Consider the following 20,952-nt stretch of genomic DNA (forward strand, 5'->3'; position numbering starts at 1 on the left):
ATCTGACTGATTAAAATTCCTGGGATGTGGATGAGGGACGTTTATTCATCATGGCATGGGCAGCTATTTCTGACATAATGTGAGTTAAGAGGGTAAATCAACCACTTAATAAACATTTAAAAAGTGTCCAATTAAGAGCAATTGACAGCTTGTTATCGTTCAAGGGGTGCCGTTGTGATGGAAACAGAAGGCAGCATGCAGAGGGGTCCCTCAGGACTGAGTCTGAAAAGCCCCCGGTTCGAGTCCGACAGGTGACGAGAGACGCAAGCGTTTGCGCTGTCATTCTTCTCATCCATGTCATTAAGTGGTAATTGAATGTTCGGCTGAGATTATTGCCACAATTAAATGAATAATTGCTGGGCTCCTGTCCGTCGACCTTGGTGGCGGACTGAAATGCATGCGAATTAACAACCCGATTATCTCTCTGGACCCTAGTGATTACTGCCCACACAAACACTCTCTCTCTCTCTCTCTCTCTCTCTCTCTCTCTCTCTCAGGTGTGAGATCACAAATATGTGATTAGAAAGTATTGAACTAATGATGATGTGACAATGACTACTGGTAATTGAAAGCAGTGGAGTTCTAGAACACTGACTTTAAATAAATAAATAAATAAATATTCCAATAAACCACTTTCCAGTCGGTTAAGGTGAATTTGCATTATCCTTGGCCATTCTTAAAGATGCTGTGGCCATCAAACAGATTAATTTTATGTAGTGGTTGTGATGTCCATAGGTTAATCTTGCCGTGTCTCAACCCAGTACTAAAGTAAATCTATTAAATCATGCATACAAGCGTTTATTCGCGTTCTTTGCCTTTACTGGCCGAAATCTGTGTATCTTCTTCGATAGGCTGTTTTCTTATCATAACCTCACGCAAAATGAGAAAAAACGAGTAAAGTGAGAAAAGTGTCAATGGCATGTTGTAAAGAGATAGGAAAATACTAATCGGAAAATATATTTTCATTTTGGTAGCAACGCACTGTTCCAATATAGAAATGTTTTCTTGTTAAAACGACATATTCATCTTTTTCAGTATGCATATAACGAAAAACAATGTACTTTCATCGTTATACGGACCTAATAAAGTTTATTTGAATAACGGAAAAAATTTCTGATACTGGGAGGAAAACTATATTTTCTTATTGTGGCAGCAATGCGCCGCCATAATTTTTAAAATATTATTTAATTATTAATTAATTAATTACACACGGAAAATTACAAAATTAAATTAAATTAAAGTAGAAAATGTTGACGGGCTGAATAGCAAAACTACAAATAGACAATTTAATAAAAGTTACATTCACTATAACGGCTTCGACTTAAATTCAACATTCATGCCAAAGCCAGTAGGCCTAATAAAGGGAAGTGGCTCTGTGGACAGAAAGTTGCACGGTCGCAAATGGGCACATCATCGCATGACTAATTATGAGCAAGATACTGAATATGTTCAGTACATGCCCAGCTGTAAATGAGTAAAGTTCCCCGTGTTTTGGGTTTGGAACTATTCCTGAAAAAAAGTCGTGTGCCACGTAAATCAACGACAAATACTCGCTTTGTAGACGAAACGGATTGCCCTGAAAGCATCGTCTCAAAAGAAGGTAGGCTATATTAAAACCACTAGAGGGGGCTGTAGACTAGAGAATATTATTTATTCATTGTTTTAATTAAATAACTATGCAGTACTTAAATCTTGAAAACTAAAGAACAGCGTTACTCCCGAAAGAATTCAACAGTGCAGTTTTAAAAAATGCACATATTTGAAAAAATTCAATTTAACTTGTTTGCTTATCAAATACAATGTATTAGGTAAAATAATGTTATATTATTTTGTTCTGAGGGGAACTGGAATAACGTATCATTAATAAATGACAAAACACCTAGCAGATACTAACATGTAACCTGTAACGGCGTGTGCTGGGTCCAATCAATCCCCTTTCCTTGGGTTTGACTATATTTACAGCATCGTTTTACGATTCAACTATAAAATCACGATAGCAGAGGTATGGGGGAGCCCGTATCTTTCATAATGAACAGTTTCCCATAATTAACAGTTCCCCCCTAACTGCATACAAAATTTAAGTTATACATACATACATACATACAATAATTTGAATATAACATCAACGTTACAGTGATTCTTTGTTTATTAAGAACATTTTTGGTTCAGAATCGACATGGGTGTGTGCGTGTCCGAGACAGAGAGGGAGGGAGCGAGAGAGAGATTTTAGCTAATCAGTGTAACTTCGTTCATAAATTTGAAGCTAGAAGATAGCGCTAAATTGCACAAGACTGTGTCGTGATATTTGCCCAAAAACCTAAAAATTAGAATTTTGAATGAGAATGCTTGTCTACTTTTGAGCGTAACTCACTTTTCTTCGTCTCTCTTTTTCGTATCGCTCAAGAAGATTCAGTACCAGCTAGCACTCGCGCTTCACAACCAGACCTGAAGGGCAGCGGTGCGCTGACTGATTGATAGGCAGGGAACAAGAGGGGGTGCCGACGTCATTGTTTACTCTGAATGTTTAGCCTACTCTGAACCACTGCCATCCATGTTTAGCACACGTTTTGTTTCAGTTATATATATATATTTTAAAAACAAACAGACAGCGACAATGACTCTGTACGGAGGTTCGTCCAAATTTCTAAACTTTGGTGGGCTTTTGAAGAACGAAAAGTTTCCCAACTCGGATTTGTAACAAAGTGTCAGCTGCAACAAGAAACAATCCACACCAGCGAGCGTTTTAGTTTTTTGGGGACTTATATCCAATAGTGATATTCTGTGCGAGATAATTTGTTCAAGTAACAACTCGGCATGTACAATCTGAGGCGTTTTTTCCCAGACACGCTCTGGAGTAACATTCACTCGGAGACGTCGCCGGAGCTGTAGCCTTGGAGTGCAATCGCGATTCGGGGCTTGGCAGCCTCAGCCCTCGGGATGAGGAAGCCCAGAGTGGGTCGGGTGGTTCTGGCGACCTGCGTCGGATCATTCTTCCTCCTGATTTTCTACTTCCAGAGCAACTTGAAGCCAGGTGACGTACCCCTGCGGGCTGAGAGATGTGTACAGGCTCTATTCACTGTAGTAATTGTGCTGGTAGTAGGCTATAGTTGCAGCGGGCTTATACTGGTTAAAATTATTTTCGCCGCGTGCATAACGATTCACTCATTCATTGTAGCATACATCATGCTACAGAATCGGCTTCATGAGAGTTAATAGGACATTTGGTGCAAATTTAGGAAACAATGGGATTTGTGATGAAACAATTCACACGTGGTTAAAGTGCACATTCTCAGCTTTTATTTATTGATATCTTTATTCACTGTGGTTTCATCATGTAGAAATTAAAGTACTTTTTATACTTTATACCATAATTTCAGGGCACTATAATGTTTGGGACATATCAATGTTGTATTAATGAAAGTAGTTATGTTTAGTACTTTATGACACATCCTTTACATGCAATGACTGTTTGAAGTACCTATTGTTGCTTTAGCAGTGTGGGGTCATTGTGTTGCTGTAGGATGAATTTTGAGGCATTTTCTTGAACTTGAGCAGATAAGATGCTTTCGTTCACGTCAGAATTCATTCTGCAGTTACATCATCACTGAAGACAAGTGAGCCAGTGCCTGTGGCAGCCATATTTTGCACATGTATGGCTGCAAAAGGTACTGGCTTACTTGCCTTCAGTGATGATGCAACCGCAGAATGAATCTGTAGTTCTGTAAGTGAAGTCTTCTGCGGACAGTAGTAACTGACACATCCACGCCTGCCTCCTGAAAAGTGTTTCTGATCTGTCGGACAAGTGTTTGGGAGGCTTTCTTCATTATGGTAAGAATTCTTCTGTCATCAACTGCAATTCTTCCTTGGCCTTGTGATTACTGAGCTCACCAGTGCTCTCTTTCTTTTTAATGATGTTCCAAACAGTTGATTCTGGTAAGCCTACGGCTTGGCCTTTGTCTCTGAATGTTTTTTTTTTCTCATTTCTTTGGCTCATAATGGCTTCCATCCCTTCCATTGGCACAACTCTGGTCCTCATGTTGACAAACGCGAATAACAGACTCCAAAGCCAATCAAAACCCTAGAATCAAGATTAGACACTGAAACCTCTCTTATACCTGCACTATGGAAGTAATGTAACACACCTGACTAATCAGAAAAACTTGTGAAGCCATTTGTCCGAAACATTATGGCGCCCTGAAATGGTGGTGTGGTGAAACTGAAATCTGTAAAAATGCCCTGTAATAGAAGCTGAGAATCTGCACTTTGACCGAATGCAAACTGTTTGATTATAAATCTAAAATTGTAGAGTACAGAGCTGAAGCAGTGCTCCCATGCGTTGGGGCCTCAGCCGACGCCCAGCGAATGCGCCAAACAAAACTTTGCGCCATCTTAAATATGCAGTTTGTTATGTGTAACCATGACGGCCTTGCCGAATTTTAAAAAGATACATGCTTATAGTCACGTGTACATCAGCAGTATAAGTGGGTGAGTGTACAGCACAATTTCTGGCACGGTTGCTGGGAAACCTCCGGCCAAAAAGTCCAGTCCCCCCTGCGCGCACAAAAGCTGCATTCAGGGCCAGTCGAGATCGCATCAGGGGAGCCTGCTGCCTAAATCCAAACACCCCACCCCCCACCCCCCACCCCCCACCCCCGGCCGGATTTTTGGGTCAGGTCAGTTTCTCTAGCTGGCCCTCCTGGCTATGGTGTTTTTTTTTTTTACCTTTTACTCTTTCTGATTCGGCCATGTAAAAAAAGTGGTGTAGTGATTAAGAGCAAAGGTGATGAGCTTTCATTTAAGACTCTGAGAGAAAATATAATACGTCTCTTAAAATCAGTGGGTCCTGGTGAATGACTACGGGAGATTGTACGGTGCAGAATCTGTTTGGACTTGATTCGCAACTGCTGTTCTAGAACTTTGGGTTCTTGAAAAAGCCACAGATATCAAAGTCAGATTTTTTTTACAGACGCTCAGCTCCTGCGTTGCTTCTGTGCTCCACTTCCTATCTACAGGAGGTTTTCTGGTTGGTAACATGAGTTTAGGGTATTGTATTATAGTTTATGAATATTCAGGAAGAGGCGTACCCAAGGACACTGCACCCGTTTGCGCTGCACTGTCCTTGGTAAGCTCCGCCTCCTTAGGATGCATATTCATGAGATCCATCAAACGGGAATATCCCAGCTTCGGTGCTCAGAAGCATGCATAGCGTTTATGGTACAGCACTGTTTTATCTGGTGGGTCTATAGCATCTATGGCTACACTGATGCACAGGGGTGAGTTGCACTCAGTGTCGCCAGGGGCACGATTTCCCTGCCCAACCGAGCAACTTTGAAGACAAACTGGGGAGGTGAGAGAATCGAAGCTGAGGGTAGAACATACGGAGCTCTGTGACAGCACTGCGTGCGGGGAACGGAGAACTGGGTTAATAGAACAGTAAAAGAGAGAGAAAACTTTGTGGAATGTTTTGAAAGCCCCCCTCTAGAGCCCGGCACATACCTCTGGGTAGATCTGTCGGTTTTCTCCATGGGGCCGAAGGAGGTGGAAGAGGAGGGAATGGATGGAGGTTGGGGAGCGGGGGAGAAAGAGAGGGAAAGAGAAGTAATGTAGCAACCCCCCCACATACCACCCCACCCCCCCCAACACACATACACCCACACATGCACAGATACACATGATCATGTGCAAATGCACACATACTTGTTTTTAGTTTTTTATAGCCACAGTTTGGTTGGGTGTTTGCACTTTTGTTTAGTCACAGTTTGGTTGGTTATTTTAGTTGTGTTTAGCCGCAGTCTGGTTGAGTGTATGCTGTTTTGTTGAGTCAGTTAGGTTGAGCGCTTGTCGTTTTGTTTAGACACAATTTGTGGGACCATTTGGGATGCCCTCTGCCTTGTGGCTGTGAATGGAACGAACCCAGCAAGAAAAAATACAGTGACCTGTATTTTTTCTTGCCCGGCAGTGTTTCTCATATCAGCATTACAGTGACCTGCGAGCGGCCCGCCGTCGGCTGAGCCAGCGGCCCGGCAGCGTTTCTCATATCAGCATTACAGTGGCCTGCGAGCGGCCCGCCGTCGGCTGAGCCAGCGGCCCGGCAGTGTTTCTCATATCAGCATTACAGTGGCCTGCGAGCGGGCCGCCGTCGGCTGAGCCAGCGGCCCGGCAGCGTTTCTCATATCAGCATTACAGTGGCCTGCGAGCGGTGAAGCGGTCACAAAACGGGAAACGTTTGAACGTGGAACCGTGTCCTGCGCCTGCGAGCCGTTCACGGGAGAGAGCTCTGCCGCTGCGGCCTCTGCTCTGAGATCAGCCTTCTGACTGTGGAGGGACCGTGCAGGCTTCTCGTATTCCTGACCCCCCGCTCCAGGGCTAAGCCAACACAAAAACATGAGAGTGCCCAGCGTCAAGCAGTTCGCCTCAGTTTAGATCCTGGAAATGAAAACCATATGAGTTCGGTCTCCTTACAGCCATTTACCTGACACTGAATTTTTTTCCCTCATTGTTAGATTTTTTACAACAACGTACTTCCTGTTTCCAGCTGGCCCTTTCAGCCTAAATTGAGCATTGGAAAACACACGCTGCACTCCTTGCTGTTACACAACATTGGTTGGGTAGGTAAGGTAGATAACTCCAGGCGGCGTTCTTTCTACAGATCCTCAGTGTTAATATTACTTCGACAGTTCATATGAGTCCAAGAGGGATCAATGCTTGACCCATTTGGGCATGTCCATTAAAGTCACTGTAATTAATTCCAGATGTGGTCTTTGGCCTTGAAGCATATTATAAATCAAAGGCCAAGTTTTTATGAACGAGACAAAACTTGAATGGTGTCGATTGCGTGAAAAAAATGGGTGTTATAAAAAGTTGAATTTTTAGCATGTTCGGCCATTGTTCCATTGTTTCTGAAAAAATAATTTTGCAAGGTCTTGTTCTCATGAACTGTAAGGTCTGATAGACATTATGTTTGGAAGATAAACTCTTCATTCACTGGCTAACTACAGAGCGAAGGAAAAGTTGGACGATGGTGAAATGACATCCAATCACATTGCAGTATAGGAAAATTGTCATACAGCGCTAACAGCATTAATTCTTGGTTTATGGTGTTAAAGCATGTTCTGAATTGATGGACACATTGTTCTGAACTACGAAAAACTTCAATGGTGTTGACAGCTGAAAAAACACCGCTGCCCTGAAGAATTTAAATTCAGCATTGTAGGCCATTACTCAATTAAAAAATAAATAATACTTAAACATCTTTTTGTGATTACGTGTAAGCCCGATTGACCTGAAACTCGGTTCATACCACCTCTGGATGCTTTCCTTACTTCACTGGAAAATCTGCGTTCGGCGAGCGTGGACACGGCTGATTGCAGCGTCGTGTTGCTCTGCCTGCTCGCCGCTGTATTTTTTTGGTTGTACAAATATTTAACTTTCCGCACGCTGGCGATGTAAAAGTTGTCACTCAGGCAGATTTTTTCCAGGATACGAGATGGATGTTGAAGGCATAATGGCATAATATTCGTTCCTGTGAAATGTACAAATGGGGTGACTTAAGCATGTAACGGGGGGAGGTATCGTTACGGCTAGGGGAGTGGGCACGTGAGCTCGAGTGTTCTCAGGCGAATGTTCAATAAAATGGTGGATGTTAAAAACTGTCATGGTAAATTCCTATGTGCAGTAACGTGACAGATATCTAGAACATTTCCTTGTTTTATTGGCCTTATTATCATTGGTAAAAACAGTGTACTTGCAAAAGTTGATTTAAGGGTGATTTTACATGGAACATTTTACCATGTAAACATACACACACACACAGACATGCACATACCAGGTCATGCGAACTGTGTATCCAGCAAGGCTTTGACTGCCTGTTCATGGCAAGAACAGGAAAGCACACATCACATGGACTACGGGGTTGAGGAGCAGGAGGAGGAGTCTCTGTTGAGGTTCTGTACATGCGGTGGAATGGGCAACATGTCTGCGTGTGAAGTGTGCTCGCATTCCACCTTGACCGGTGCCTGTTTGCACCTTTGCGGTCAGTCCGAGTCACCCCACCTCCATCCCCAGCACAGACTGATGGACCGCTCAACGGTCCATCAGTTTGGTGATGCTGACCAAACGCATTCCTCCCATCAATCAGGGATGCATACTTGACCTTGAAGTTGTCGCGGGAGCACAGCTGTTTGTTTTCTGTTCCTTGTGATAACAGGCAATGCGCATGTTTCAAAATCTGGGACTTGTAAAAAGTGTGAGCCTAGTTGTGAAACCTGAGAAACTTCTAGAGTCCTGTGGGACAAATTGAGAAGTGGCTTGCTTGCCACCGGATTCTGTACATTTGAACTTTATTTTAATTTATTTAAAATTTGGATGTTTCTATCACAGACACCACGAGAATCTAATAACCAAGAATTGATTTAGTATTTTTTTTTCTTTTTCTGTTACACTTCATAAATGGAACAATGTCTTTGTCTTGCCTTTGTTCCGAATCTCCACTTGTGGCTTTATCTCAAAATGAGGAACGAGATTGGTTTATCTTTGGAATAAAAGTCTGCACTGTTGGGACTGTTGCACCGGATTGAATAAGTGGCTGAGCAGGTATTGGACAGCATTGCCACAAATCAAAACCATGCTTTTCCAGTGGGAGCATTTCGCAAGGTGACGTGAACTGGCATTCTGAAAAAGGAAAAGTCCTTAGTCAGCCACTCTCAAATACCTATGGCTCTGTGTTCTCTCTCTCTTTCTACCTCTTCAGCCACCTCTCTGTTCCTCTCTTCTCTTTTAGCGACCCCTATCCTTGCCAGCACTTGGCATGGCTGGGCTAGGCTGGCACGGTGTAGTCTGTCTGTGACAGGTAGGGGTTAGGGTGCTATGCCAAGTCTCACACCATTATAGAGAAATACACCTTCTCCACCTGGCCCTCTGGCCGCACACACACACACACACACACACACACACACACACACACATACATACATACATACACACAAATTTTACTCATATAAAAACATAGCATACATACCTACATGTACCCTCTGTTACACTCATGCACACTGATGTGCATGCACATACATACTCTTTCTCAAACTTTTAAATATGCACTGCAAAGACATGCATGTGCACTGGTATGCAAAGCTTTGGGCTCCCCTGGTAAAATTGCATGTTTTGCTGAATCTTTGATTGAAAAGAAAGTAACACGTCATCCGTAAACATTACATATTTCTGCTGATTTTAATGCACAATTACTATATAATTTCTCAATTTAACAGTTTGAAAAAAATAAAACGATAAATGCAGAGGTGCACAAATTTTGGCATACCAGTCAAAAGAGGTTAGGCAGCACCCGATATTTCCCAGGAAAATTCATGAAAATAGTTTTTTCCTCAGAGGTGCCCAAGAACTTTTAATGAATAGAACAAAAACCTCTTTCTGACCCAATATGCATTGGTTTATATCTGCATATACAATTGGTGTAATTGCAAAGATTTTGAGAACCTCATTTTCATCAACTGATACACCCTCAGCAAAACACTGAGACACACACACACACACACACACACACACAGTACAAAAGTAAACAGGAATCTGTCTTAAATCTGCTCAGTTGGCTGGAAGTGCAAATTCTCACTCTGATAAATCGGCACTGTACAGAAAATTTAGGACTACAGGCCCGAACTGCACCACCGCAGGCCCTCATATCCTCATACACAGGGCCGTACCAGTGTGTGCGTGAACATCCGCAGTACTGCACACGCATGGCTGCCTGGAGAAGCAGCGGCGACTTCGCTGCACCCGAGTAAATGCAGGCTAGGCTAGGCACCGCAGCTCTAGCCTAGCCTGGCTTTTAAACATGAGGAGGTGCTACAGAATGGGAAGCAACACTGACTGGCTGCTTTTCAGGCATCAAAGTCTCAGCGTAGGCTGCCAACCCCACTGTGAGCCTGCGGGAGCCTTTTTCGGGCCAAAGACTTTGCTTCCCTCTGAAAGAGACTTCCGCCCAAGGTCAGCGTCAGGCAAGCTTCCAGTGACGTCACCTCCCCTTCGCCAATAGCAGGCCTCCGGCCTTGTAATTATTCCTGGCCGCCACGTCACGCCGCTGCCTACTGCCGCCCACGCGGGCGCTGTCGGCGAGCGAGCCGCGGTGTTTACCGGAGCGCGGACGGCGGCCCACGTGGCGCGCTGACGTCCGCCGCTCTGGGCTTCGATGAAAGGGGGTAGACGTTCCGCGCTCCTCCTGCCGGGACCACGGCTTCTCCTTACCCGGCCGCGACCCGGTCGTGACATCGCAGCAGGCCGTGGATCCAGACTTTCCTCTCCTTTTAAAGGCAGTGAATAAAACATCCTAATCTCACGGGCTTATCTTGTGTCCAAAGAGAATGAGCTTTGGAGGTGATTTAGGAGACACGGTGGTTTTAAGAACGTCTGATGATAAGAAAAATCTGTTTGTACCTGCAGCCTTGTGAGTGTCTGACTAAGGCGGACTCAAAATACCTCAAGGATCTCCTGTTACTATTCTACTTCCTATTCCCGATAAACATGTACATGGCCAGAAATATGTGGACACCTGACATCCAACATCTCATCCAAAATTATGGGCATTAATATGGAGTTGTTAAACCTTGGTTCAATCTCCACTCTTCTGGGAAGGCTTTATACTAGATGTTGGAGAATTGCTGCAGGGATTTTCTTCCATTCAGCCAGAAGCACATTAGTGAGGTCGGGGACTTATTGGGAAATTAGGCCTGGTTCGCAGTTGGCTTTCCAATTGATCCCAAAGGTGTTGAATGAGGTCAGGGCTCTGTGCTGGCCAGTTTAGTTCTTCCACACCAATCTCAGCAAAACAATTTCTATATGGACCTTGCTGTATGCCTGGGGAAAGGGCCTTCCCCAATCTGTTGCCACAAAGTTGGAAGCACAGAATTGCCTAGAATGTTGTTGCATTAAGATTTGCCTTCACTGGAACTAAGGGGCCTAGCCCAAGCCATGAAAAACAGCCCCAGACCAAGGGCTGTCCAGATAATTTTGGTCATATTGTGTGCTTCCGGTTTTGTTATCCCACTGTGAAAGTTCCCAAAATCTCATATTGTGGAAGACTGTTGATTCACTGATTCAACGATTAACTTCATTTGGTGACCTAGATCTGGGGCTTAGCTTTGCCTTAAAAAAAGCCCTGCAGTAGACTCCCCATCTATATAGGAGTAAGACCTACTGTGCTCTTGCAGTCTTCAGGATGCAGGATTGGCAGTCAGGCAGAAATATTCATTTTTTCCAACTGCTGTGTCGTGTGTCCGTTTGTGTTGGCTGACGTTTTGATCATGACGTTTGTGCAGCCAGTGAAGTCCAGTGAGCCCCTGAAGGTGCAGAAAATTATGTTTGCTAATAAACCCAAAACAGTGCCATTTTCCTTACCTTTGCCCTTAATTTAACAAGAAATGCAAGCATCAATTGTTTTTCTCCTTCATAAACAGTTTGACCAGCTCAAACTGTGGCAAATTGGGAACAATTTAGCGTATCATAAGTTACAAACAAATATTGACTGAATGCAGCCCTGGGTCTACACTGCTACTCATGGATAATCCTGTCTACCAGCTGACTGGAGGATGTTTCTCCAAGACCATGTGACTTCCTCATCACCTGCCAAGGATTTGTAACTGGTCTGTGTACACATTCTTAACGCATGGATTAATGACACTAATAGCTATAGAGTGCTTTGTGCCATCGAGAGTATACTAGCTTAATTACACCATTCTGGAGTTTCCCAGGAAGCAGCAGGGCATTGTGGGATTTATAGTTGGCAAAGACTGTAGGCCTCCCAGGTGTCTCAGTATTTAAAGGGGCTCACCGTGAACACAGCCAGGATCTCATTGTTATGGATACAAGACCCGGCCTCAGCTGCGTTATTAGTGGATTGTGACTGCGAGGCAGCGGCGGGACGCTTGGCTTTGTGCCGGCAGGAGTCCGGCGAGTTTACGGTTGGCAGGGTTCCTTGGGTTCCCGTCAGGTTTGGCGTCCCAGCAACGTGGCAGGCGCCAAAAGGGCTACCGACTATCTTCAGTGCAAAATGCGCCTCCTCTCCGAATGGCGGTGACTCTTTCCTGCAGTACTGCATGGGGTGCAGAGTGTGGAATAGTTCCTGGCTTGCAGGTGAATGCAGACACTGCAGCTGCATTGCTCCTGGTGCGTGGGTGCCACATCAGGTGGTGGTACCCTTTCCAGATATGCAAAGATACCTAAAAGGGAAAAAAACTGAAATAATTGCAATTGTAGTTCTTACCATTCACACAAAAATTATATTTCAAGGTCTGAGTTGGTGAGATTTGTTGGCATCCTTGGGTCATGTTTCCACCTGATGAGATCAAGGTTGTCTTTAGATCTCACATGTAAGTGTTTATAAACACTCACGTGTCCCTTTCCCTTCAAATCCCATCTTTCTTTGTCCTACCGGACAGAATTCGCATTGCTGTTTCGTGAGTGTGTAGTTGTCCGCCATTAGTTCTCGTTGCTATGCATCACACTGCTGGTTGCATGGTAGTTGGATTCAGGGGGGTGGGAAGAAAACTGTCTCTGATTCTGTAGCAGTCACCCCACTGTACTCCTGTGTTTTGAGTTTGTGATAGTGATAGTGTGTGTGTGTGTGTGTGTGAGTGAGAGAATGTGTGTGTGGATCACATAAGTTGTTGCAAATTGCAAAAAAAACTTCATAATATTGATCTACATCAGCCTTGGTGATCACTGTGAACTTACTCAGAGATTAAAAGTGTAGCAGGAGAACAATTGATATTTTCTTAGAATTCCTTAGTAAAGAGAAGGAAGATAACTTTATGTGTGTTTAACACCAAAAATGAGAATGAAGAAAAAATGTAGTTGTGCCACCCGCGACAGGCCTTTATTTACCCATTACAGGTCTTTATTTACCCAATACAGGTTTTTGAAAGAGACCACATGTTCTTCTCTTGCCTTCCAAGTGAACATTTCCCTTTCTGCGCAGTTCAGTTCAAGGTCCATTAGCCGAGTGTTTACATGCTGCAGTCCAGCCATGGTGGTGGTTTCTCCCCAGAGTTTCCTGGAAGGTGGGGAGCTCACCTTTCTCCCCCCCCCCCACAGGTTGTAATAACCTCCTTGGGCCAGGACAGGCAGCTGAGGCTATGCATGCAGAGCTGTTTAGCTCTGGCTGTGTGGTCACTCTCACACAGCTGGAGTTACACTGCCACAACGCTTCTGTACGCTACGAGGTGATCGTCTGTGAATCGAGCAAGCGGTGCCCCCTTGGGGAGGCGGGGGGGGTGGTTCTGGCAGGCAGCTGGGAGAGTTGCCAGAGCAACCGGGCCCACCCCCTGCTTCCTTATGTCACTGTGGGGCCACAGAACCGGAAATGAGAGGCACACAATGAGGCTTCTGTTATTATGGGGGAGACCCTGACACACACAAACACAAACACACACACATTCACACACACGCAAACATAAACACACACACGCACATCGCACACACACAAAACACACACATGCACACATAAATACATACATAGCACACTCACAACACACACACACACACATATATACACAAAACCTGCAGATATAGACATGCAATCACATATGCTCACAGAAACACACACACACAGGCACACAATGTGTAATTCACCACAGAGAAAGGATCTGAAGTGGGTCAGTTTCGATGGGGACGGGAATGACAGAGGACGCTTTGTTGAATGTTGTCTAAGTGCGACGCAGCTGTAGTTTTTACGCGGCCTGCCGTCATCTGCGGCGGGTGGCGGGAGCCCCTCGCTCCTCACCGCGGAAAAAAAAAAACGGGTGGCGGTTCGTCGCCGTCCCCGGGAAAGAGGAACTGCGCCGAGCCGCGCGGACGCCGCCGGAGGACGCCGCGGGACGTTAGCCTAGCCCTCACACTGCTTTACTTATTCCTTCGTCCGTTACCGCGGACACCGGCACGCCGGGAACTTCGGGAATGTTAATAGCGCTTCGATCTGAAGCTTCAGTAACTAGGGCCACTGTTCTGCGGTGGTTGGCGGAGAGGGGAGAGGGGAGGGGGAGGGGGAGGGGGAGGGGGTGGGGCCGGAGGTGGAAGTCATAGGTTGTGCTCACCTTTCCACTGCCACCTCGTTGCGCGTTTGCGGTTCCCTCCGGGCGTCCTCTTAGAATGCAGCCCTTGTTCGCTTCTGGCTCGGTTCTTCGGTTTCGTTGGCTTTCTTTCTCCGAGGTGACATCTGTTGCTCTTTCATCGATCTCCGTTTAAAGTCGCTCGTTTAATCTCAGGCTCAAACGGTTCTCGCTGGGCAGCGATTAACCTTGCCATGACTTATTCACTCGCTCTTATTCGACACTGGTGAACGCTGGTTTTTCCAACGGTGGTAAAACTGCTTTAGTTTGAGGGTATTATATTACAGTACATTCAGTTAGCGCATGCTGTATTCCAGAGCGGCGTTCAACGGAGGAGAAAAATAAGAGCGTTTATGCGATTAATTCCCAGACCAGTAAGTAACATCATGCATTGCCGTAGGTGGTGGAATGTAAAGTAAATCTAGCCTAGGATAGCGGCACATAATGAGAATGACCGTGGAAGCCTTCTGTTGAGAGAAGAAAACCTTGCTCTCGTATTGTGGGAAGGATCATAAATAAAACAAAGACAGCTATGTGTCCACTGAATAATAGTGAGCACGGAAAAGTCCTTTAAGACAGGGGTTTCAGACCCCCCACCCAGGCACAAAGACATCCAGGGGATCTCCTTCTTAAGTTCAAAAGGATTATATATTTTTTTAATTGCAATGACTGTACATATTATAATATATGTGTAGTGATTGCATATCAAGGCCAGGGACCCCCTATAGTACCCCCAAGCACATCCTGGGGTCCGTAGAACCCTCCTGTTGAAAACCCCCCTGTCTGATCCTGTGATGCAATAATGGAATTTTTAAAAATTGTAATTGCTATACCATATGGCACAAGTATAGCAGTCCAGCGAAATGAAATGGCAAAAGCAGAAAATAATGATGTGAGCCTCTTTGCCTTGATTGATAGCAACAAAAACATGACTCTCCCTTTAGGGTTACTTCTCACCGTTTTTGCCAGAAAGAACTTAGAACTTGGCTAAGTGGGCTCTGCAGGAACGGGCTGAAGTCAGAGACAGCTGTAGGCTGTTAGTTTTATACCCAGCTGATACGAACAGGCTTTTTTTTTCAGGCAGCTTTACCTCCAGGGGGGCTGGCAGGACCCAGGGAGGGGGGGAGCCCTAAACGCAAAGCGCTCGTGAGGAGACGCAGATTCGCACATAAGGAACAAAGGCCCCTGGATTCAAACGCTAAGGGTTCCACAATAGAGGGGCTCCCATCTGCGTTTGCTAGCCAAGAAATGAACGTGACAAAGTCTATTGATTCGGTTAAAGCCGCACATCCCCCCTTAAAGCCGACATCCTGATGCAGCTGCGGTGGGTGGGGCAGTCCCTCAGCTCTTCCTTCCTATTTGTGGACAGTTTAGTACACATTACAAATTAACACCTACATGCATCAGCGTGTTGTATGATTATATATAATTTTCTTTGGCATTTTATCAAGACGCCAAACATCTATCTAGAGGCCTGGTTTCCGGGGCAAAAACTTTTGAGTCATCAGTTCGGTTATCTGATTTTATCTTTCTTTGTTTCTGTTTTTGTAAGAGTCGGTTGACTGAAACTTTTGTGCGACGGTCGGCATTATTCTGTTCACAAAACGGGAAGTTGAATTCCTTGTCTTTTTTTTTTTTTGTGGGGCTATTGAGTAAGTACTCAGATCAGCTCTTCCTTTCTCTGTGGGTTTTGAGGGCTTTTTATAAAAGTATTGTGACACCGCCAGTGAAGTGAAACGGGCAGAGACTCAGGACCTGGGTTTATATTCACACACAGTAAACTTTAGTGGAGGGATTCCTGTTTATAGTAAAGGGCTGCATTCTAAAGGAGTCTTGTGGCCTGCAATGGGTTGGGTTTGAAATGGATATTGGCAGGATGTTGTTTTAACGTTGCGTGGTCGTGATATAATTTCGTAAACTCCACACTAATTATTTAAATGTTTTCTTCCCTTTGTTCTAGAAGCAAACATGTGCATTGTTTGCTGTACCATATTTTTTTTTGCGATGGCACGTAAACAAGTATGCCTCTGTAATTCCTCGGCGTCAGCAGGGGCTCGGTAAGACCAGCGCGTCTGTGTGCGATGGTGAAGGAGCGGCTGTTTTATCAGACGCACCGCAGCGCGCCCGATGCCTTTAGCTCACAGCCCCCCATGTGTCTGCGCTCCTCAGAAACCTGGCTGAGCAGATTTCCAGACTCTGGGGAAAAAACAATGTCAGGCTTTGTGCTTCACACATTGATGAGATCCACACTCTGAGAATAATTCATTTATATATACAGTGAAAGCCATCCTGCCCAATTCCTGTTTACTTGGCATAATCAATCCCTCCCCTCTCTCTCTCTCTCTCTCTGTCTGGTTGTGTAAAGTTGGTGGTGGGCTTCATCACCAATAGGCCAGTAGCCTGAGGTGTTTGTAGAACAGCTCCAGCCTTCCTCAGGCTCAGATAATGGGCTCGCCCCAGTTGGCTCCTTTCCTCATTTCCTTGCGTCCTTTCCTCACTTCCTTAGTTCCACCCAATGGAGGACGTAAGGATGTGAAGAAAGGATGTGAGGACGGAATAATCAAGGAAAATGCATTCAATCAAGCCTCAGTTTGAACCGACATCAATTACAGGTGTGCCAGATGGGGAGAGGTGGATCCACAGGTTGATCATTTATACGTCACGCCTTCCAAAAAATGCTTCCACACTCCTGTGGGTGCATCAGGGACAACATTTGGGGTGCAGCGCCTGCATGGGTTGTTTGTTTAAATTTTTATTTCTAAAGTTCAAGTGAGTGCAGTCCTGTCTCTTTAAGTCTTATATGTTGTTTTATGAGATCCTAGCCTTATCCTAGCAAGCGTGCAGTCCCTGAGGAATAAAACTAATGGGTTGCGAGCTAATGTAAGTCATCTTTGAGAGTACGGGGATGCCTTTCTCATGGTATTTATGGAAACTTGGCTCACTGACTTGGACGTGAACTCGACTCTGGATATTAAGGGCTTTGGGGCTCCTCTCCGGCTGGACCGAGACAGTAAGGGGGAAGTCTCAGGGCGGGGGGGGGGGGGGGGGGGGGGGGGAGGGGGTGCTGTGTCTGTACATTTAAGTGCAGCAGGTGTAAGAATGTCTCCGTGCATGAGCGACTGTGTCCATCCGACATTGAACAGCTGTTTTGTTGAGGCCCTTTCCCCGCCCCACAGAATTCCCTAAATTATTTGTTACCGTTGTTTACATACACCCCAAGGCGGACGCCAAATTTGTGGGTTGACACCATTGTGAAAGTGACTCAGAAACTGCAACTCATCTCTCCGGAAGCCCCGAACGTTATAATGAGAGATTTTCAATCTTTGTAATTTAAAGGAATCGTTGAACAGGTTCTATCGATATGTCACCTGCTTCACACATTACAACAAAACTCTGGACCTCTGCTATGGTTCCATTAAAGGGGCGTATAAGTCTATCGCTGGAACCACTCGTGGGTCATCTGACCATAACCATAACCTTCTGCCCATACATAAGACTGTTTTGCAGAGGAAGAAGGTGCACAAACGACAAGTTAAGGTTTAGTAGACAGTAGACGGTACCATGGTCTTGCAGGGCTGCTGTGATCGCACAGACTTGGCAGTGTTCCAAGACTCTACGGATGATTTAGATGGTCTTACCGATGTTGTGTACAGCTGTGTTTCCTTTTGCAAGGACTGTGCGATCCCTACCAGAGAAGTAATGGTTTTTCTGAAAAACAAACTGTGGATTTCGAAACCTCCGAAAGGACTTATATGTGAAAGGAAAGCTGCTTTTACTGTCAGCTATGTAGAAGCAGAGAGGGAATCTGCAGTAAGAAGGAAGCGAGGTCTGAAATTAAAAAGTCTAAGCTGAGTTACAAGAATAAGATTGAGGCTGAGCTCAGCAGTAATAATCTAAAAACTGCCTGGAATGGAATGAGAATGGCGACAAGCTCACATGATATGGGCAATAGGGGTATCAGTCTTGATGGTTTTAATTCAAACACACAGCTGGCTGAAGAAATATGGTTTTTATCTGAGGTTTGATGATCATGGTTTTACAACACAATTAAGGCATAGGACGAAGGCCAGATACTTAAGGCTTATCCTGAGCAACTCTGTAACATCGTTCATTTTATTTTTGTGCAATCTCTTCAGCTGCAGAAGGTACCTAAACTGCACAATGTTTCCTCTAGCCAAAAGTAAAATGCCCATGGTTTTAAATGATTTTAGGCCAGTAGTTCTTATTTCTTTAAGAAGTGCTTTGGAAAGTTAATTAAAAAAAAGAAATTTTGCAGCAGGTGGAGACATTACTAGAGCCCTTGTGGTTTGCATACAGGGCGAGCAGAGGTGTGGAGGATGCCAGCCTTATCTTACTTAACTTTCTATACAAGCGTCTTGAGGGCCCTAAGACTCACGCCAGGCTTTTATTCATAGATTTTTTTTTTTTGGCTTTTAACACTATCCAGCCACATCTCCTAGCAGAGAAACTGCTTTCTCATTTTTGCATTGATCTTTACATTATTGGCTGTTTTTTAGACTTTTTTTAACTGGTAGGTGTCAGTGTGTGAGAGTAACCCTGAGAGATGCCCTCCAGTGGCAGATGAAGCCCTCACGACCTGCACAGCCAGGTCTGTGGGCCTGCGCTCGGCTCGTAATGAAAAGAACCGAAAGATTTCCACGGCCTTCTGGGACGTGTTGTTTTCTTGCGCGGTTTGTGACTCACTCCTGGCCGTGCGGGTCGATGTCGTGTGCGGGCCGGTTATGAAAGCTCTCTGCTTCCTGCTGCGTCGGCGTTCCGCCGGTTATTACAGAGCCGAGAGCGCTTATGGCCCGTCAGGGTTCTCTGCAGGCGTGGAAGTGATCTCACTTCTGCATCACTTTCGAAACAAACAAACCGTTTTGCAGAATCTCAGTGCACGGAAATCTTTATTATGTCTTTGGTTGGTCGATTGCTGTCTACCTTATGGAAATGGAGTACACTCCAATGAAATAATAAATATATTTCACAAATGATAAATATACAGTATCAAAGAAAAATAATGGCAGTTATGTCTATATTTAACCATATATTTTGGGAAGTGTTGCATTACTGTATGTCATTTTATATTGATAATTTATTTCTTTATATTTTGTGTAGCTGTGTGTGCCATTTCTCACACAGGGTCTCAGTGATCCCCTCAGAATGCAGGCCAAGGAATTTCCCAGGGTGCTTTGCGCTTGTGCTGTCCGCATGCTAATGTGTGTCACAACCATAATTACAGCCTCTGAATCACAACGAGCTGCCAATTGTTTTGTTTTTTTAAAAATTAGAGACGTGTAACGTCTACCCAAGAACGATTTACCCTCTTAAGACCACATTATGTCATGAACAGCTATCCACACCAATTAAGAATAAGTATCATATATTCACATCCCAAGGACATTGAATCGGTCAGAAGGAATAATGATTTTGTGTGCTACATGGCAAAGAGTTTTGTTAGAAAGAGATTCCATGTTTTAAATTTTTCAAGGACAGGTGAAACGAAAGTATCATGGAAAATGGAGGCAGAGGTTTTTGACAAGGTTGAAAAACAGTACAAGCAGCGGTGAGCTAAACCTCCATTGTGTTGAAACTTGAACTTTAGGATTACTGTGAGCCATTTTCCTGCTTGGGGGGGCTGGGGGGAGGTCACAGCTGTCTGTAGAGCTGCCACACCCTCATGGGGTCGTGAGGTAATCGGAATTGGATTTTAAAAAAACAAGGAGGTGTGATGGAAAGGTGAATGAGAGGGTGTTCACCTAATTCCTGGTAATTACATTAAATAAGGTCTAGAAATGTCCTTAAAACTAGGTTTAAAATCTCCCTGGCTATTTAAAGCTATTTATACTTTGTCTCTGTGCAAAGTGGACTAAAGGCAAAGGTGACTGGGAAGGGCTCATTCCAATCACTTGTTGTATCCATCCTCGTCTCCTCGGCCCTCAACTGACCCAGAAATCAGTCAAGCCACCATCTTTGATGACGGAGCTGGGATGCTTGAGCGAGCGTACACGAGTGCATACTTTCTGAAAGTTTTTTTTTTTGGGAACGACTGATGGGTATAAATGATCGGCCTGTGGATCCACCTCTCCACATCCGTAATTGACGTGGCTTCAAACTGACAATTGGCTGAATAAGAACGTTCCATTTCCTTGATTTATCCATCCTTGCGTCCTGTCCTTGTGTCCTCCAATTGGTGCAGCTGGGAGCATGGAAAGGACACAAGGATAGGATGCAAGGAGATAAAACAAGTGATTGGAATGAGCCCAGAGACTGACGTGGTGCAGTCGAAGTTAGGGAGATTGGGAGAGAGACAGTTGAGGCATCTAATGAAAGAAGTTTTAGTGTTTTCCTGTGCTTTCTACCGCAGTTGGGGGGGGGGGGGGGGGCGGGAACAAAAATATGAATCTAGATTCCTTCACTTCCTGTACAAACTTTAAGGATGAATGCTTTTTCACAGTTGCTAAATGCTCACCATGACCACTGTGATGACACACACACACATGCATACATACCACACATGAAATACCTTATTTAACTCCTGTGACCAGCAGCCACGACAGATACATGCTTGTGTGTAAACCCCCAGGGGATTGGCTTCCTGTGTGTATTTATTCAGAGAAGACTGAAGTCTTCCAGGAGATGCCTTACACTCAGCGGCCCATGTAGCGGGGGGGGGGGTCACCTCCCTCGATTCTCATTGGCTTCCTGTCTCGGTACATCCCGGTCTTCCCCGAAGTCAATAAAGCTACGCACGGCATGAGACAGACAAGGATAGTTGTGCATCTTGTCAATATATTGTCTTTGATTTGCTTCGGAGAATACTGTGTTCTCATAGGCCACA

At 44.8% G+C, this 20,952-nt stretch overlaps 1 protein-coding gene across 2 annotated transcripts in view; it reads left to right on the forward strand.

Moving 5' to 3' along the window:
• Positions 1-2,221: 2,221 nt before the first annotated feature.
• LOC118207908 (carbohydrate sulfotransferase 11-like) overlaps positions 2,222-20,952 on the forward strand; it is a 28,252-nt gene continuing 9,521 nt past the window's right edge. Inside the window, exon 1 of one of the 2 annotated variants that reach the window (XM_035382101.1) lies at positions 2,222-3,031. In XM_035382101.1, the coding sequence (XP_035237992.1) occupies positions 2,938-3,031 (94 nt within the window). In that variant the 5' untranslated portion in view covers positions 2,222-2,937. The remainder of the gene's footprint in view (positions 3,032-20,952) is intronic. The other variant, XM_035382100.1, reaches the window with a different exon arrangement.

Source organism: Anguilla anguilla, chromosome 11, assembly GCF_013347855.1.
Source record: "Anguilla anguilla isolate fAngAng1 chromosome 11, fAngAng1.pri, whole genome shotgun sequence".
Taxonomy (NCBI): domain Eukaryota; kingdom Metazoa; phylum Chordata; class Actinopteri; order Anguilliformes; family Anguillidae; genus Anguilla; species Anguilla anguilla.